The 19,522-nt window shown below is 36.9% G+C and overlaps 1 protein-coding gene across 1 annotated transcript in view; it reads right to left on the minus strand.

Moving 5' to 3' along the window:
• FBXL2 (F-box and leucine-rich repeat protein 2) overlaps window positions 1–19,522 on the minus strand; it is a gene marked incomplete at its 5' end in the record, with an annotated part of 39,664 nt that overhangs the window by 8,648 nt on the left and 11,494 nt on the right. The window contains 8 exons of the mRNA XM_010294893.1: window positions 2,298–2,428; window positions 5,716–5,790; window positions 5,986–6,112; window positions 6,420–6,515; window positions 6,602–6,670; window positions 9,821–9,915; window positions 13,399–13,473; window positions 14,982–15,036. Coding sequence (XP_010293195.1) covers window positions 2,298–2,428; window positions 5,716–5,790; window positions 5,986–6,112; window positions 6,420–6,515; window positions 6,602–6,670; window positions 9,821–9,915; window positions 13,399–13,473; window positions 14,982–15,036 — 723 coding nt within the window. The remainder of the gene's footprint in view (window positions 1–2,297; window positions 2,429–5,715; window positions 5,791–5,985; window positions 6,113–6,419; window positions 6,516–6,601; window positions 6,671–9,820; window positions 9,916–13,398; window positions 13,474–14,981; window positions 15,037–19,522) is intronic.

Genomic DNA, 19,522 nt, shown 5'->3' on the forward strand with positions numbered 1-19,522 from the left:
CATCAACCAGGTCCCAGTATGAAAAACAGGTGGGAAGGCACTGGTCAGTTCTAATTCTTGCTTTTTTTCAGTGATTGTACTTAATTACAGAGGGCTCTTCTTTTTCCAGATACAGCTGACATTTAGTTCCCATCCAGTGATTTGCGACAAAGTACCTAACTGATGAGGCAAAATGATATCAGAGAGCAGATTCCCCACTCTTGTAAAGCAATGTTCTCTGAGACAGACCTCACAGCTGCATTCATTGTCTATGGATGTCTTTTGGGTACCCACACAGCACCTTCCTACTCATGTTGAATCAGCTGCAGGTGAGAAAGAACATTGGTGGGGTTAAAGGCAGTATGATCCCAATTTTCATAGCCCCACCTAGACAGAGACATGGGTGCTTTTCTTGATAAGCCTCACTAAAACACCTACTAGTACTTTAACACTAGAAAGTGCTAACACAGAAGAACAGAGAAGGTATCAAGCACTTAAATGAGCAGATATAAAAAGGGATGAAGAGACAGCTGCATCTTGATGTAGGGGGAAGAATACAGCTGAAAGTTGGTCAAGATTAGGGTTTTTTTCAAGGAGATGTCATATGTGGGTGTTAACAGCTGCAGAACCCAGTGGTATCACAGAAGGCAGCACAACAGGACATCCAAGACCCTGAAGTGAAGTGAGAGTAGCACAGCACAGAAAGTACTCAGAAGCTTCCTAACAGGGCCAGCATGTCCAACAGAGGAAGGAGAGTTTTCCTTCATATTCAACACTGAAATATTCAGAAGGTATGAACAACTGTGGAATTACACTTCTCTTTCATTTCCAACATAATTTTTATCAAGTACTTTCCATACTTGATCCCAAAAGTCTAGATGTAACCAGCTGTTTCATATGTCCTTCCAGCACACACTCCTCTGCAGTAATCACTGCAAAGGGTCATTTTTTTCCTTATACTGTTCCTCATTAAAGGAGAAGAGCAGCAGACGCCTTCCCCCTCGTGGCACAGTCAGGGGCTAACAGTTTACCTACCAAAGTCAAAACAATTGCTGCTACAGTTGACTGCTATTGTAAAGAACTGCACAACTAATAGCACTTTAGATCTCCTGTTATTTCCAATCTGAGCTGTGAATTGAGAGAATGAGAGAAATTGTGGGAAAAGACCAGTAATAACAGCACAACTTTCTAAGGAATGCAATTAAGTATGTCTCCTAAGCCCCAAACACAGGCACACATAAGCTCTTGTAAGTATGAATGGTTACACGAAGGGGACAGTCACTCTAGAATTTTCTTACAGATGGGTATTCTACAGTAACAAAAGCTGTTTTTCATGCAATCAGCTAAAGAAACACTGTGTGACAGCATATTGCACACTGGCATTTGAATGTAGCTTCCCCTAATTTTTACAATCTACACTTTCCTCCGTTTATCTGTCATTAAGTATAACAAGTTCCAACTCCCGCATGTTCCTATCATAAATGGTAATTTAGTGTCATCCAAAAATCTTTTGGTTTGATTTAATTTACACTAACATTAGACCTTACAAGAAGTATTATATGTCTCTACAACCAGAGAGCTGCTGCATGACTGAGCATCATTATTAAAGCTGAGGCTGTCCCCACTTCTGAGAGTAACACCGTAACAAACATATTAGTACAAACTACACCAATGCAAAAGTTTGTATGATTTTTAACAGATGAGCCCCTATTACTCAAAGCATATACCATAAATACCAGTCCTCAGTGCTTGCAGAGACATTAGCACACTTCATATCAGAGTTTAAGAATGCCAGGATGTACTGCAAAGCATATTAAAAACACATTTATAATAAAATCTGTAAATAGAATACTCAGGTATGATTCAACTATTTTTTTGCAAGACAAACGACTGAATAAAACCACATCAGAGTACAAACATCACAAGACAACACAACTGCAGATATTTTTACCTTATTAAAAAAAAAGGGGGAGGGGGTTTTATAATCTTTTTTCCTGGCTTGTATTTAGTACCTAAAATATTTACCTAGAAGCACAGAATTGAACTGGTAGGTTCAATATATTTTATTTGTCATATATTAATACTTATTCTTCCAATATACAGTGGACTACATCCATATAATAGCTACAGAGGACGAGACCGCAAAAGTTTATATTCAGCTGCTACTTCTAACTTAGTGTTTTGAGTGCAAAGGTAACACAAACAACACAAAGCTAAATCAAACCTGTGGGTATCAGCTGATTATCTTCAGAAGTGAACTTCTTAGATCAGGCCAGTAACAACATGACATACTCACGACACGCTCATGACATACTCACTTCAGCCTTGGACAGTTTAGACCAAGTGCTGTGAGAGAAGCGTCTGTAAGGTTGCTACAGCCTGAAACACAGAGCGACTGAAGTCTATGACATCCTCTACAGATTTTTACAATGCCTTCATCTGAAATTTGCTGCAACACAGAAGAAGGTTGAAGTTAACTTCATTATCCAGTAATCAGCTAAGAACAACAATCAAGTCATATTACTGAACTGTTTGTGTCACGATGTATATAACCATGGCAAACTGTGGATTTTCAACCAAAAATACCATTGTGAGCCCATGTTCATTGATAACACTGAAGATAATCAACACACACAATTCCTACTTATCTATGTATTTTTCCACAGATCTCGAGTACTGATCAAAGGCAGCCTGAAGCACAGAGTTGTTTGTTATTGTCTTCCTCTTTCACTTCACTTTTGCTTTATAATTTTTTTAATTGTAGTTGTCATTGTGTGAAATAACTTGCTGCTTGTATATTCGTAGAGTTCCAGTCTTCTGTTCCAGTGACTGTGTAAGTTCAGGAACCGTGCAAAAGAGAGTTTAAAGCTTGACAGCAGAGAGTTTACTATCTATTTTGCACTGGAGCAGCAGAACCCAAGGGTGAAACTCCTTTGCCTCCAGATAATTTTCAAAGCTAGAGTTACAGGCAAACAATTATATATTATCTGTTCTTTACAGAAGATAAATGTAAAAGGCAAGTTTCCCCTACCCTATGCAGTTGTCTTTAGCTGAAAGATCTAACTCAAAAGCGGGTTTTTAATTTCTCAAAAAAATATTATACTAGATATACTGAAAAAAGTAATTCTAAATTTGGAATTTGAATAAAAAAGTTTTCTCTCTGAAACAGGAACTATAAGAAATAACCCCAATGCAGCTGCACATGAAGTAGCAACAGGAACTAGGTTTTTGGGTGTATGTGCAAATATTATTTTGTTTACAGGTCTTCTATTCCAGAAGAAGTATTCTCTCCTCCTCTTACTCCTAACTCCAAGAATTTAATTTTTCTGCGGAATGACTAATCCTTCATGGTGAAACAGGTTATTTTATTTCCTGGCCTAACATTACTCTGCCAATAATAACAAAGACCTCTACTGTATTTTTAATCGAAATTACACATTCCTTTTAATAAACCAGTTATCTAGGTACACTAGATATTACTACTATAGCATATTTCTGAGGCTATTACCACAAAAATTACCTTTCACAGGTGAAAACAGGATGAGAAATAGCAGTAGCTCAGCACAAAGGGAGATCACCTTATGCTCCCTCCCCCAACCTAGCACTTCTTAATTTTGGTAGTTTGAATTTGCAAATCGTGCTGTCAAATGAAAATTATTCCAGACAGAAAACTAGAAGTTTCTTTTTGTGGATCCAGAAGGATTTGCATCATCTACAGATAAGAAGATATTTTCTGGAATTGTTTTGTTCCTTTTGAGATACTCATGACACTATTATTGGGAAAAGGAACTATTTTGGAGGTAAGGACTACGTCAATTTTATGCTGCTGCTGGAGATTGACAAAACCCTCAAGTTATATATGAAAATTTTCCATTATGAAATTGCTTGTGATTTCAATGCTTGCATTCCTCTCAGGAAAGAAACGTGCTCAAAAAATGCCTGGAAGTGCCCAGTTTCTACACTCTAAAGATGGCACCTTTCAGATGTGCAGTGTCCAGCATTAGTATCGGTTCATTCCATAGCCGCTGGAGCTGGCCTGGCATTATACAAGGTCCATAAAACAGAGCCACTAGAATTAAAGTATGGATCATATAAAGCACAAGGAGACCCGCTGTGTAAAAATCAGTGCTAGTCCTTTGATCATCAAGAGCCTGGCTGCTTCTGGAAGCATGCTTCTAAGCCATAGCAAAGCAGGACACATCTCTAGTGAAATAGAGCTTTAAAGCACACGCAGCTAGGTAGGACACAATGACTGTCAACTCAAAAAATTCAAAGGGAAAAATACTTTCACTCATGAGGGGTTTTTTGTTTGTACTTAATATCTCCACAACAACAAACATACTGGCCAAGAGAAAACTCTACACTTCTATGCCAATGCTCCTTTTAAGCAGGAGAGATCATACCTGATTACCATCAGACCTCTTGAGCGCCTTCCACAAAAATAATCAGAAAAGGCTGGCCATGATATATCTCATTAGTCTCATGTAAAACATAATAGAAAAAGAACTTTGGAGGAGGAAGACAGCAAAAGGAAGAGTGAAAGGGGAGGAAATTATGAACTAACTTTCTTCCTTTAAGTGTGGTTCTGACCAAAAGAAGGAACTTCCTTTCATTCCTGTTATCTTTAGGTGCCCAACTTCAGTGGGCACCTAAATTCACACTGAAAAATCTGAAAATTCTCTCTTTCACTAAACATCTGGCTCATGGAAGCTCAAGCTTTGTAGTCATACTGTTCTTAATTTCTGTAATTTTTTAATGTAGCTTTTAATAACCTCTAACACTTCAAAATGTTCAACACTTTAAAGAAATCTATTAGGTCCAAAAATTTTCATCCAATCGTAACAATAATGGTCCCATGCCACATTCCTTCAGGAATAATGGGTAAAACAGATTTGAAAGTTTTAGCCCAAGCAGATTTTATGATACCGTCTAGCAATAAAACTATGGAAAACTTTCCAAAAGCAAAAAAAAAATTTCTAAGAACTTCATTATTCAAATTTGCATGACAGAAACACTGAAATTCTAGTTTATTTCAATATTTTCTAAGGCTTATTTAAAAAGAGTGACTTAAACACTTTTAAAATCTAAAAGAAGATCTTTCCCATTCCTAAAAAGTGACATCAGAAACAGCAAAAAAGCAAATATAAAATACAGCAAATCTAATTTTTGTGTCTTCTCTAAGTAGAATTAAAAGTACATGAATGATTCCCACTCATTTCATTATAAATGAATGTGTTCTTCCATTACTATTAAAAAAGCATGTCCTTCTCCTGCTACCTAGATGGTTCTGAATCATCTTCAGTTATAATGCTATTACATTTTACTCTCAATTATGTAGCCCAGAATATGGCTTCTGCTCAATTAGAAACCCTAAAATTACGAATAGACCAAAATGTTTGACCTTAACAGATGGGAGAACAAGAACTACACCTGTATAACTGCATGGTTTAGCACATAGACAGTTCATGAAATTTGAATGAATGCAGTTAATTCTTACTCTAAAGCTTGCTACAGTTAAAAGACGTAATGAGGGAAAAAAAATTGCCCAACGCTCCAAATCCACACTCAGCTGTAGAAACAGACACCTCGTTTAAGACTTTTATTCCACACAAAATTCTGTAAACTGCAGACACGTACTATTTGAATTATTTAAGTGTGTAGCAAATCAATTCATTAGCATTCAAAAATGGTTTATGATTCTTAGAGAATGTATCTTTTGAAGCTTCAAATACTTACTGTACAGGATTGCAAATTCAGGATTACAAGTTCATGACAGTGATTTTGAATGTGTTTCAATGCTTCATCTTCTAACTGTATTTAGCAATTAGGTTGGACATAGGAAAAGAAACAAGAAATTAAAAGCACGGGAAAGCAGCCCAAAGAATGTACGCATCTTGTAATATTGAACAAAAGACTATAACAAAACAGGTATTTTTTACTTGATGGAGATTTCAAAAACCCAAAATAAAATTTTATTCCTAAAGGATCACCCAAGCAGTTATGTACCTGTGTGCAACCTCTAAGAAATAGAGCTTTTAGTCCACTACACCCTTTCACCAGTGCTTCAATACCATCCTTCGTAATCTGATCACACCAGGAAAGATTCAAATGTTCCAGATTTCTGCAACCCTCACTGGGAGAATTAAAAAAATACATAAAGTTAAATCCAGCCTTCAAATAGTCATAACAGTGGGAAACCCAAATTAAACACACTGTTAGAAATTAATGATAGCCAGTGGACTGTGCCAGGCCTCCACAGAAAAGTCATGAGTAAAGACCACACACAAACATCATAGTCTACACCCCAAAAGTGCTAGATATAGGATATAGTCAGTGCTGATACACAGTATTAAGGTTCAGCACTGCTTTTTTAAGCTTTATTAAATGTTGAACAGCTCTTTAAGTGCTTTTCTTTAACACAAAACACTGAATCTTCTTACCTTAAGCCTTTCAAAGAGCTGTTTGTGATGGCTACACAAGATGTCAGATCCAGATGTTTCAGCTTGGAACAGAATCTGCTAAGACTGTAACACGTGCTGCAAAACAGCAGACACACTAAAAATACCTTCAGCTACTTCTTTTTCCAAATTTCCCCATCAAACAAAAAACCCTTTTGACTTACCTGTCAGTGATTTTTGTGCACCCATTTAGATTTAAGTGTTCAATGTTTCTACAGTTCTGCGCAAAGGTCCTAAAACAGCAACAAAAAGCTGGAGAATTAATATAATATCACAAATTGTAATACAGTCACTAGAGTGCGCTCTGCCTCCTACCTCCTTCCATCTCAGTCAAAAAGCTTAATCTTCCAGCCACAGTCTCATTACAAAGTTCATCTCAAATACATTTGTCTCAGTGGTTGCTTTTTCCTTCTGGTATTACAAGTTTCTGTCTTAGGTAACTCCTGAAACCAAGTGTTATTCCTCTCTCAAATACCATTTGAGCAAGGTGTTTATATCTGTCATATACAAGCCAGAGCTGACTTGCTTCAAATGCCTTAACTAAAAACATTAGGAGTATAAACAGAAAGGTTTAAATATCACATTAGTTAAATTTTAAGCTGCTGGGGAGAGTTTTCACACATCTCATTACTGAAGCCTTTTAGGTCTTAAGGAGCTTATTCCCACATCAAATGAAAAGGAACGTACTTGCGCAATACAGAAGTGGAACCTAAGCCTACCAGACTACTAATGGAAAGCCCTGTGGGTTGCAAATTAGTTATTTATGATTTTAAAAATTAAAATGCATCTGTGTGCACTACTGGGTATGAACTCTAAGGATGACTGGAGGTTTATACTGTTAAAAGCCTGTATGTATCATTATACTAATTACCCAGAAGAAATACATGAGCTTTCTTTTCATCTTTGCAGAGTAATATTTACAGCTGCATTGCATTTCAGAACACTGTTTTTATGCCCATGTTTCCTCCAACTGCATGGATTTTATTGGCAGGGGTGGAGGAAACACACAAAAACAGTTTTGTCTGGAGGTTTGCCGTGGTGAACAGATCCAGCTACACACTCAGCTGGTAACAACTTCCTGGCTCTCCAGCGTGGACTGAAAACAATGGAAAAAAACCCAGCAAGGAGTTATACTGGTGAGAGTTTCCACTTGAATTCTCAAAACAGATATTCCAACATTCATGTACTGGAGGGAGATTTACAATCGAGACACTCTTCAAATCACTTGGAAAGACGCTACAGTCTGTAGTAACTTGCAGGAACAGCAAACTTTGCCTCTGAGATTCAAGCATAGGGCATGTCCTGACAGCTGCCGCAAACATTCAGTACTTACATGGCCAATACCTGCTTTGGGAATTGGCTATTTTTAAACAAAAGATGATGTACAAGAAGGACAAATAGACAAATTAACATCACCCACAAAACTAAAACTGGATCTGGAAACAACTCTAGACAAAAAGCTTGATAGGAAAAGTTGCTTTCAGAACAATAATCTGAAAATTAATGCCACCTTTCTCATGCTAACATTTTGAAAGTCTTAAGGCTTGTGCATTTATCATTTGTTAATATCACCTGCTTGTATTTCAGGGAGGAACCATCTTCCTTCCTAAAGTGTCTTAGACGTCACCATCTGCTCCAGTTAGTTGTTACAGATGCATGTGTGAATACTGGTAGCCAGTCTCACCTAAGCGTGTCCTATTACGTACTAGCATGGCTAGCTGTATCATCCCTACAATGTACACATGCTACACACTGAACTGCTGTATACTAAGTATCTGTTTACTAAATGTATCATTATTTAAAAATATCCCATCTCCAGCCCTCCCCCTCTTCTCACACGCCACTAACACCTGAACCCATTTATTGGACCTATGTGCAACCGTCACTGCAGTCCCCTAGCCTTAGTGCCCTGAAAAGCACCACTGGAAGCCTACACCAAATGTGAAAATGGAGTTACTGGGGGGAAAAACTGTTACCTGCTGTCCTGACTCTTTTTTCCCACACCCTTATCACCTTCCCTGCTACCTCCTCCCCACAGTAGTTGCCACCTCTCTCAGAGCCTGGTTTCCTCCTCTCCTCCACTTCTGGTGTTGCTTTCTCTACTGAAGACACAGGGACAGTCTGCGTGAATGCTCTGGGAAGTCCAAGGAACACTGCAGAAAGTGAACTCTGGTTGAGGCTACCGCTTTTTTGACAGCAATTGTCAGTAATCTGGGAGATGGTAATAGTTTGCACTTTCCCCTGAGGAGGCAAGACTGCCTGAAGGTGGCGGCACTCCAGGGATCAGTCAGGGAGATGTCCTAGAAGCAAGGAAAGCTCTGAGCAAATCTTTGGGTCTGAAGCTAGGATGCACATTTGGGTTGCTAAAGCAATCTATTGCTTAAGGAGTTGCTGGATGAATTTACTTTAGAGACCAAAAAAAAAAAAAAAAAAAAAAAATCAGTGAATTAGACTTCTAAATTTTAGAAAGAGCTAAAGGTCACAAGACACTAGCTTAATGCCCACTGCCTCACAAAAACATTTGTGCTCATATTTCATATTTTCCACCTAGGAACAGCCACAGTACGTCGTCAGACTGAACGCCATCCAGCCCAGCCTCCTGTGACAGCAGAAGAAAGCATAACTGCAAAAAGCCATACTCTGAGGCTTCCTCCAAATATTCTTTGAGCCCTGAAGTATTTGTAGCTTAGGAACCCTTCAGCTGGAGGTAGGATCTTTCGGTTCAAATACTCAGAAATGTCCACATAGGAATCTGGCCGAACAGTTTGCATATAGAAAAAGCTTATATGGACTCAAACTATCTTCTGGGAACAGATTGCACAGTTCCATTTAAATACTGTGTAAAGAAGGGCCACTGTCTCTATTTAGAGAGTCCTGAGATGTTCCTGTTGCCTGCCTGTTCTTATATTGGAGCAAGAAGAGAATCCCAGGCCTTTCCCAATTCTGTAGGCACTCAACCGTATCAGTCTTCATTCTTCCTCCCATTGCTAGAGTCACCTCTTGTCCAGACTAGAAGATAGACTGTAAACTGGCCAGCTACTAATCCTGATGAAATTAATATTGTAGGATGCCAGAGTATAGGTCTGAAAACATTTTAACTGCTTGAAAATGGAGAGATATCAACATAAAACTACTGAAAGAAGACAACACATTTCTGAAAAGCACAGTTCTAATTTCTTAGTTCATTTCTAGAAAATAACAGCAGCTATACTTTGATCTCAAACTGACATCTCATTTAGTCATTATTAAGGTACTTAGTACTTACTTAAGTATGCCATTTTGGTCATTAGTCAGTACTTAGAAATTCAAACAAATGTAACAATAATTGCTTTTGGTCCAGACATTAGGAAATAAGTGATGTCTCAATCTAGGACTTTACTTACTTTAAAGAGGAGTCTCCAACACCAAGACATCCTCTCAGACTAAGTTGTCTCAGGAACCCACCACACCTTTTCGATATATTTTCCACAACACGACCCTTAAACCAAATAAAAGGAAAATTTTATTGAGTTTTATTCTGACATAACATTCTAACCACATTAAAAATGCCAGGAGTGAAGACCAGCCCCACCTGTGCCCCACCAGAAATACAGCTCTTCGAATTTCTTTTGTTGCTTTAAGAACAAAACAGTTACCTGTTGAGAATCTCCACTCAAATTGAAGCTATTCAATTCAAGCTTTAGTTTCCTCTTCCTTTTTTTTTCTAGTCTATCACACATGGCCCAATATTTCTGCCTCAGCAAAACCTACCTATTAAGACTCCTAAAATGATCTTCAAGTTTGGTAGAAGTCAGATGTGTAAGGAACCTGAAGAACTGCTCCAGAGGTGGAATGGGAGGCATGCCTGCTCCCCAAGGATCACAGTTAGTACTACAGCATGTAAGCTTAAATTGTCCACAAGGACGTGCTTAGGCTAGTACAGCCTCTGCCGAGTCCCACTGTACAGCCTCTGCTATAGGGCTGGTTACCTCTGCAACTGAAAGGTGCTGGACACCTTGGTGGGAGCAGCTTCAGTTGTCTCCAGAATATTTTACAGACCCCACCTGCTAGTTTTCAATGTCATATATTTGCATGTCTGTGCCTAACACTTGGGAATGCCAAAGAACTGCTCACACTGTGAAGCTTACAGACTTACTTTTTTGCCATTATCTGGCAAAAAGCTGTAGCACAGCTTACAAACAAACCTTCCTACTTGACCCCACATTTACTACAAAATGGTTTCTATTTACTTCCTGAAAGCACATTTTGCTATACATTAGGAGTAAGCGGAGTAGCACAGTACTTGTAATAGTCAATTTGAAAGAGGCATTATGGAAAAAAATTATTTAAATCACAACAAAAATATACCTTTATCTTGTTTTTCCTACAAAAAAAAGAGCAAAAAACAGGTGACCACTGCAAAAACTGACTAGACATCACATTGTGTCTAATTTTAGGGGGTAAGGTAAAAGAAATCAACATTGATCGTTTAACAAACAGGACTAATACCTAACAGCACCTTTTATTTTATTTTCTCTCTGTCTTTTTTAAAAGAAGCAATACTTGTAAAACCACAGGTCAGTGGAATTTTTTTTCCCCTCTTTATATGGGATGGTAACAATTTTACTGAAACAGTAAAGTATTTCTTACATTTTGTTGTCCACCTCTAATGCCAAAGTCCTGGCTAGCAATATGTGAAAATGTTTTATCAGGTCTTGTTTCTTAGTCCATAAGTAACATTGTTTATCTTATCCCTCAGAAGAATTTACACCAAAACAAGCCAACAAACTGAAAATCATTATACAAACAAAATTATGTATTTTTTAAAGCTTCTCGATTAGTCAGAATTATTTCTCAGCAGAGACCAAATACCTTTACTGTAAGGATAAAGTCTTCAATGAATAACATATAATGCAAGCTCAATCTACATTGCAGAAAAAAGTGAAACCCTAATGCATTATTTAAAGAAAATAGAAACAAGTAATGAGGTAAGTTTTCCCAAACCCATTTATTTCTTTAAGTATGTATAAAACCCAAATAGGATATTCAGAAAGACAACTGAAACGCATTCAAATGTGTTTAGCTATCTGAATAATTCAATCTCATTCAAAACACTAGTTCTTCAAACTACCCCAGTTTACAATTGGTTCCACACACTGAGAAATCCTAAGGCACATTTAAACTTCAAGAAGATCTTCACACATCTTTGTGACAGAAAAGGAACATTTTTACTTCACAGGGAGTTTTTTTCTTCCTCACTTTATTCTCTACCACACATGGTCTTAAATACGGAAAATTTCACAAAACCTATTTTTTCATTATTTGATGGTCTCAGATCAAGTACTGCTTGCTGCTAGGTGAAAAATCACCAAACAGTACAACGTCCAATTGAGCAAAAAGTTGCCAAATACAATTAGCAGCTTTTACCTGTCCTAAATCTATAGGCAAAAAAAAAAAAGTTACTAAAACAGCTGAAGAAAAAACAGAGTTCTTCGACACTGAATGTGAAAGTGTATGACACTCAAAACTACTTTATGTAATAATTGCTGGGTTAACATACTCTTATGAATAAATTGAAGGAGTTTATATTACAAATGTACTTAAATACAATATACCAAAGTAACCGAATTGCTCCAAACCACAATAGCTTCTTAGACCAAAAGAAGATCATAACTTGGTTTCATTCCTTCTCCTGAATAACATGCTACAAACATAGCGTCCCAAAGGGCAACACCACTAGGTACAATGTAAGACAGATATATCAAATACATAAAAATCCAATACTGTGTTTCTAAATAGCAGAAAGGTTTCAGACACAGAAAAGGCTAACCAACAGAAGGACCACAGACCTGTGGAGTTCTATTGTTTCTTAGCAAATGAGAAACACTAGCTTTTTAAAAGGCAACTGAAAAGATTACATTAAAGCTCCAAGTCTCCTTAGACATATTTAGATAGAGGCAGGTGCCAAAAATCTTTCCCCTACCTCTGTAAGATCCTCATGTTTAACAACAGTATAGCAGAGGAGTTAGCAATAAAATTTTAAAAGAGCGGTGAAAAAATTTACCCTATATATTACTGTAAAGCTTTAGGAACAGTTTGAACCACAGTTAGCAAAATATACCAAATGAAACCCATCTGTATTTTATTCATGTAACTAAGAAGCTAAAACATAAAATCCAGAAGCAAATTCATTATTATATTCTGAATTTAGTTTGTATCATCAAACAACAAATAATAAACCAGTTCAGATTCAATTAAGGAACAGTATTTCCCCATGGATTTTTGTCTTCATTTTCAGATGTCATATTTTATTTTGTTATGCACATCTATGATAGCATTAATGCAGACATGTTTTTTTTTTAATGGAAGACAAGACTGCCCTAATCCTTTCATTATATGTTGAAAAGGACTTTAATCCACATGTACCTGCATTTCAGGCAAGGTTCAAACCTTATAAAACAAATGCTCATAAAATCGTATAATCAGATACACACCAAATAAAATTCAGGCAAGTCAGCGGTAAGGAAAGTTGTTCAGCGTTTTCTTGTTTCAATCTCCAAGTCCGATAGCCAAGCGTCCAGAGAACTTTCAGCACTAGATGGCACCCTCACAGAGAGACTTGGGACCAGCAACAAGATTAGCCTCTAAGATCGTGAAAGTGATTCAGAGAGTACCACTCTGTCCAGAGGCACCATTTATACCTTTACTTTCTGGAAATGAGCAGCTTTGAATTTCTAGAGTTCTGTATGTATATGATATATGCAAGTTACCTGATACACAGCTGGCACCCAGAATTTAAATACTCATCCAGTGTAAGAAAAGTCAAATACAGAGTTCTTTTTCCATTTGTTCCTTCACAGTATTATTATCTTGAACTTTAGCCTTTAAAACAGGTGAATGCAAGCACAGTCTATGGGATACTCAAAACAGGCTATGCTCTCAAACACCATTGTAGGAATGAAAAAAACCCAAAGACACTAACCTCTATATCCGTTTGAAAGTTAAAGAGGTCTATTCTTTGCCAATTGCTGCCATCCAGTGCTAAAACGTTCCATGCCTATAGAAAACAAAATACAGTTTATTTATTACCTCCACTGCCTGCTCCCTTCATCTGCCTCTCAGCGATTCAAATATAATGTAATATACAATTTCAGGTAGCATTTTTTAAAAAGAAACATAATTGTAGTTCTTAGTAAGTATACAGTATCAGTTAGTTAAAAACAGAATTTGTGGAAATGAATCTCAAATCTCCTAAATGGATTACACTTCAAAGGCTAACTTATGCCCATAAAACATGCAGGAAAGCAAGTACATACATGGACACAGCAAGATTTAACCCTCCAGTTTTAAAAAAATCTTTTGTAAATTTGTCTAGTAAGTTACTTTTTCTAGAACTATACAGAGAAAAGTAGCTGCAGATGAGATTCCTTCCAATAAAACCACAGTTCCTCAACCTCACCAGTTACTATTCTGAGAGGAACAGAAACCTTTCAGAAAACTGCTGACTTTCCACTGTTAGGATCAGGCCTTTCCTTTACACATGCTAAGTTACATGTACATGTTGGAGAATTTGTTCTTCACTCTCGAAGCAATAGTTGTTCACAGTAGAACAAAACAAAAAAGCCAGCGAAACACAAATATACTCAGAAAACCAGAAAAAATAATACTGCATCCAACTGACAGGTAGATCTGAGAGAAAAACACAGCTTATTCAATCACCTTGGTTTTCTTCCACTGTATTCCAGGCTTTAGCCAAAGGTTCTAACAAAACCTGATATTAGCTCACAAAACTTACTGAAGTTGTAGGCCAGGATGATAAGGGTGTACGAATGAAATTGTTGCACTCTTAGTTTATACATTAAATCAAACAATCAAAAAAATCCAACAAAAAAAAAAACCCAATCCAAACCCCAATCCTCATAAAAAGAAGGAAGGAAAGCATGAAATAAAAAAGTTCATTCATGTTGTATAAGAATACACTTCATTGTACACACCTGATGTAGGAACAGAGTATTTTTGGTTTTAATTCAAGAAAAAAAAAAAATTAAGACGAGCTAAACATAAAAGCTTACTTAGCATGCTTTCTCAATTATCTTCTGTGTGCCTTCTTCCCCTACTAGTAGTCCATCTACTTAACACCTTTTGTACTTGGCAAGCAAATGATGGATGTACTTCTTAGACACATGGTGCACATTAAGCAAACTACATGGAATTTTAAGCAGAAAATGCATCTGAAAAATAGTGTTATACAGCCATATGCTTCATAAAAAGGAAATGCCATTAAGCCAAACTAGGTTTAATCCTTTGTCCAGATATAGAGCATACACTACTGGACATCTTTTCTGTAGCCTTTAAACGGAAGTCAAGTACATAGCAACTAATTCCACATCTGAATGCAAAACTGGACCCACCTTTTGTTTGTTTTAATAAACAAAGAGGCTGAGAGAACTATTTGATTTTTTTTTTTTTTTTACAGGAAGCAGATAGCCCTAAAGACCATGATTTGCAAGTAATTAAGAGAATAGCTTCCCAAAGAACAACAAAAACCCCAACAGAAATACATACCTTGGAAACTTGTGCACATCGACACAAAGTAACTATGTCCAAGAAAGAAAATATTCTAGGAAGAAAGGAAAAGAATAACAATTAAAATGTTTTATTACAAATTCAGACTAATAATGGATTCACATTTCTATAGCTCTATTGAAAGATACCAGTTACACAAGAAGCAAATTAAATGCAGTATGAGTGTTTTATCAAATTATTTTGCATATTGACACTTAAGGAATAATATCATAGCTATCATCTAAAGACAGTCAACAGCAACATATTAGAACCAGCAGGTGCTTCTTCTGAAAATCTGTTTTCTGTTTCCCTCTCCTAACTACCCAAACATGTATGAATGATAACATTCTTTTTTCTTTTTAATTCAGAGAAACTAGCTTATATACCTTTAATTGTGCTACAGTTAAAGAAATAACTTACACAAATACAAGTGAAGATTTCAGAGGCTGGTGAAGACTAAGAAATGGAAAATAACACATAGATAAATCCAAGTTCAAGAATCTAAGTCCTAACACAAAGAACGATAACCCAAATTTCTAAAGGGGTTTCACAGTGACTACCAAGTCCAACACAGCATCATTTTTAAATTTACTCTAAAAGAAACAACTACAATTGAAAATTCAGCATTACTATTCTGATCATGGAACCCATTCCTCAAGTCTGCTAACTCTTAATAGTTTTCTGAAAGAAATTTTTCACTGTTAAAGTGAATTTTGCTAAATACCATTGCCAATCAACAATGAAACTGGTTCAAAGGCTGTTCTCAGTGAAAAAATAATCATTAGCTTAAGCATAAAATATAGATCCTATTCCAAAATCATTTTCTGTTACAGAGAATGAAAGCTATGAAATACATGAAAGATGCTACTGCAATTCACTTATAAATTGTTACCTGCTTGCCAATGAACACTTTCAGTCATCAAAACAACGAACAGTAATAACAATTTGATCTTATAGTGAGATGTTAACACTGAGGAGCAAACACAGCTGGTGAGAGAGCCTGAAAATAATAATGTAAAATTCTGATTACTATTTTCCAAGTGGAAACCTGAAGCTAGAGCTCGAAATGGATGCCTACGTCTTAAATGCTGTGATTTTTAGGTGTGGTAAAAGTCAAAAAATGTAATGGAAGTTAATGGAAGTACCTCTTAAACATAATAGCCTTCTGGATGTTTATTATGATCACTTCAGATATTAGTTTTCCAATATTTCATTAACACATGAAAACACTTTCTCTTTTTCACCATACAGTTATACATTTTCTCAAAAATCTACTATCCATGCAAACAGAGGGACAGACATTCTCAGAAGCTACAAAACAAATTTATAAAACCCTGTCAATAAGATTTATTTTGATAGCATCTATTTCATCATTTGAACATCCATTCTGAGGTCTGCCCACTTAAAGAAACTTAGCAATGTTTCATACACAAAGTACACACTTAATGTGCTCAGCAAGACTGCTAGACTGTTCAGATGAGCACTGAAAGTGTTCTCTCTCTTTTAAGAGCAGCATTTATACTAATGACCCACCATGAACCCTCTTCTGAAGTCACCTTTCCCCCCACCATAAGGCAAACGACAGAAGATGAGAGTGTGGAGATTATGCTGGAGAGCTGCAAAAGCTTCTCGGCTTGTAGAAGCTTCCTCATAGTACCACTGTATGAGTAGAATCAGAAGGTTATCTTAGATTTACAGAAGCTGAAGCACAAGACAGATTTCTACGTTATTTTTAACTAGGAAAGGAACAGTTGTGACACAATATTCTTGCCTAAATGCAGAATGTGACATGCTTTAGAACTGATGTATCAAGTCCTACTGAAATAACAGAAGGAATTGTAATATGTTAAAGAAAGGGTATTTTATACACCCCCACTACTGCGAGTTGTCTGGCAGTCTGTATTCATGTTTGATTGTTTATTACTGTTAAGAGATTATTGTTGATGCATGATTTCTGCTAAAAAAGTAAATTAAAATGAAATGCAAAACAGATGTTATTTATTTTTGCTCCATTCTGTAGGAAGTGACTTTTTAAAAAGTCAAAAACTCAAAGTGGTCATTCTATGTTAAAAGGAGAAATACTTTAGTAAGTGGAAACATTTATGATGCTTTTAGCTTTTTATTTTTGTTCTAAAGAAGAAACTTTCTTGCAAGCTCAGGCTGTCCCCATCAAAAGAGATAACATTAGGATGCATTATAAGCCATCAAAATCAGAATGATTATTATTCAATTAAATACTATGACAGATACCATGACAGATAGAAGACATACCAATAAATTATTTTACAATTGCTAAGAGTCATTTTGCCAACTTGCTTGAAAACATTTTTTCCACATTTTTCTATTTATAGTACAGTCTTACATGCAAACCACTAACACACACTTCCTTCTCTACTTGCAGTCCTGCAGAACTCCTAGAAAATACTTACCAGTCAGGGAAACTAGCCAACAAGACAAAAGGCTCCAAGTTTTAAAGTCATTTAAAGCCTTTAAGAGACTTTAAACACAACCAAACAACTGAGATGGAGATAGCAACACCAACGTTGTCAGTCATCTGTCAGTGTCAGACACTGACATTGTCTGGCGCTTAAGCTGACGGTCTATGTCAGCAGGCACTTGTAATTTTAAAGAGTGGAAAAAACTACCAAGTAGGGCAGCTGATGGTTGTATAGCACATCTGTCCGCTATGACCATAGCTACGTAGATGGAAGCTAATGCAGCCAGCAGCAGAATTAATTTCCACTTAAGCCTTTGGCACAGATTAGGACAGGGAAACTGGAAATGAAGTTAATGGATCCACAGCAAAGTTTAGGATCATCTATTCTGACTTCCTATACCCCAGGCTATTCAATTTTCCTTAGTTATTCTCTATTAAGCCCAAGAATCTGCTTACCAATAATCAGAGCTCTTCAAGACTTTTCATCCCTAGGCACATACCATTCTGGACACATGCCTCTGGAGCTTGGCCTTGGAGATCTTTCAACGTTAACAGTACCTGCAGCACACATAAGCTTCATGCCAAAGGCACAAAAGAGTTGTACAAGCTCACAGTTCCTCAACTCCTTTATGGTAAACTTGTATTTGGCTAAAGTCTAATTTCCAGAAAAGGATCTATTCTTGATTTGAAAGCCTTCAAGAGATGGAAAATCACCACCTTCTCTGGTAGCTTGTTCCACTGGTTAATAAGTCTGTTAAAACGTTTGCCTTATTTCCAAGATGAATGTCTGACTTTCAGCTTTATGCTTTTTTCTACTTTTCGTCACCAAATTAAAGAGTGCTTTAGCAGTTGGTACTTTCTCATCGAGTTTTAAAGCCATTTATCATGTCATCTTTAATTCTTCTTTTTAACAATCTTTTTACTTTAGTTCTTTAAATGTCATTTTCTCTGCACATTCTTCATTTTCCAGTATGTTTCTTCAAATGTAGACATCAGAAACATTTGCAGTATTAAAAATTTTATTAGTATCAACAAAACTGTAAGTAAAGTATGATTTCACTAGTCCCATTTTCAGAGCCATTTCAGGCCACTGTAACAGCCTTTTTGACAGAGCATCTTAGAGTATCTTACCCATTTCACCCTCACATCCTCTTCTGGGAGTTAGGGGTTGTTTTTTTAATAACTGACTTGAGAATGGAATTCTATTTCAGAACTTCTATTTTTCACGTCTTTGAAACTTACAGTAGTTTTGCACACAAAGAACAGTGACGAACTGTATAAAAATGAAAATCAAAATAATAATGATGAGAAATGCCTGACTGAAGACAGCATGTCATCTAGATAATCTCCTCAGAAAATCCTTTCAACTTTACCACACCATCCGGTTGTTACAGAAGCAGCACATCACAAATCTGTCACGTCCTCCCCACTTTAGACTATGAACTTTTTAAGGGAGAGACTTCATTATTCATTTGTACAATTCCTTCCATAGCACACCTGCTCTCATGAACGTCCTTTACATGCTATTAGAAAGTAAATGCAATATGGAAGAGTAAAGCCTACACACGTGAAAGTATCACAGAGAGACAAAGTACAGCTTTTGCAGACTTGATTTTCCTGTTTTAGCAGTGTCCTGGTTTCAACCAGGGTAGAGTTAATTTTCTTCATAGAAGCTAGTGTGAGGCTATGTTTTGGATTTGGGATGAGAAAATGTTGATAACGTGCTGATGTTTTGAGTTGTTGCTACGCAGTCAAGGACAGTCCAGCTTCTCATGCTGGCCTGCTAGCAAGAATGCTGGGGCTGCACAGGAAGCTGGGAGGGGACACGGCCAGGACAGCTGACCCAAACTGTCCAAAGAGATATTCCCTACCATACAACGTCATGCCCAGTATATAAAACTGGGACGAAGAAGAAGGAAGGGGTGGAGGGACATTCGGAGTGATGGTGTCTGTCTTCCCAAGAAACCATTATGCGTGATGGAGCCCTGCTGTCCTGGAGATGGCTGAACACCTGCCTGCCCATGGGGAGTGGTGAATGGATTCCTTGTTTTGCTTTGCTTGTGTGCGCGGCTTTTGCTTTACTTTATAAACTGTCTTTATCTCA

This window comes from Phaethon lepturus, unplaced genomic scaffold, assembly GCF_000687285.1.
Source record: "Phaethon lepturus isolate BGI_N335 unplaced genomic scaffold, ASM68728v1 scaffold19319, whole genome shotgun sequence".
Taxonomy (NCBI): domain Eukaryota; kingdom Metazoa; phylum Chordata; class Aves; order Phaethontiformes; family Phaethontidae; genus Phaethon; species Phaethon lepturus.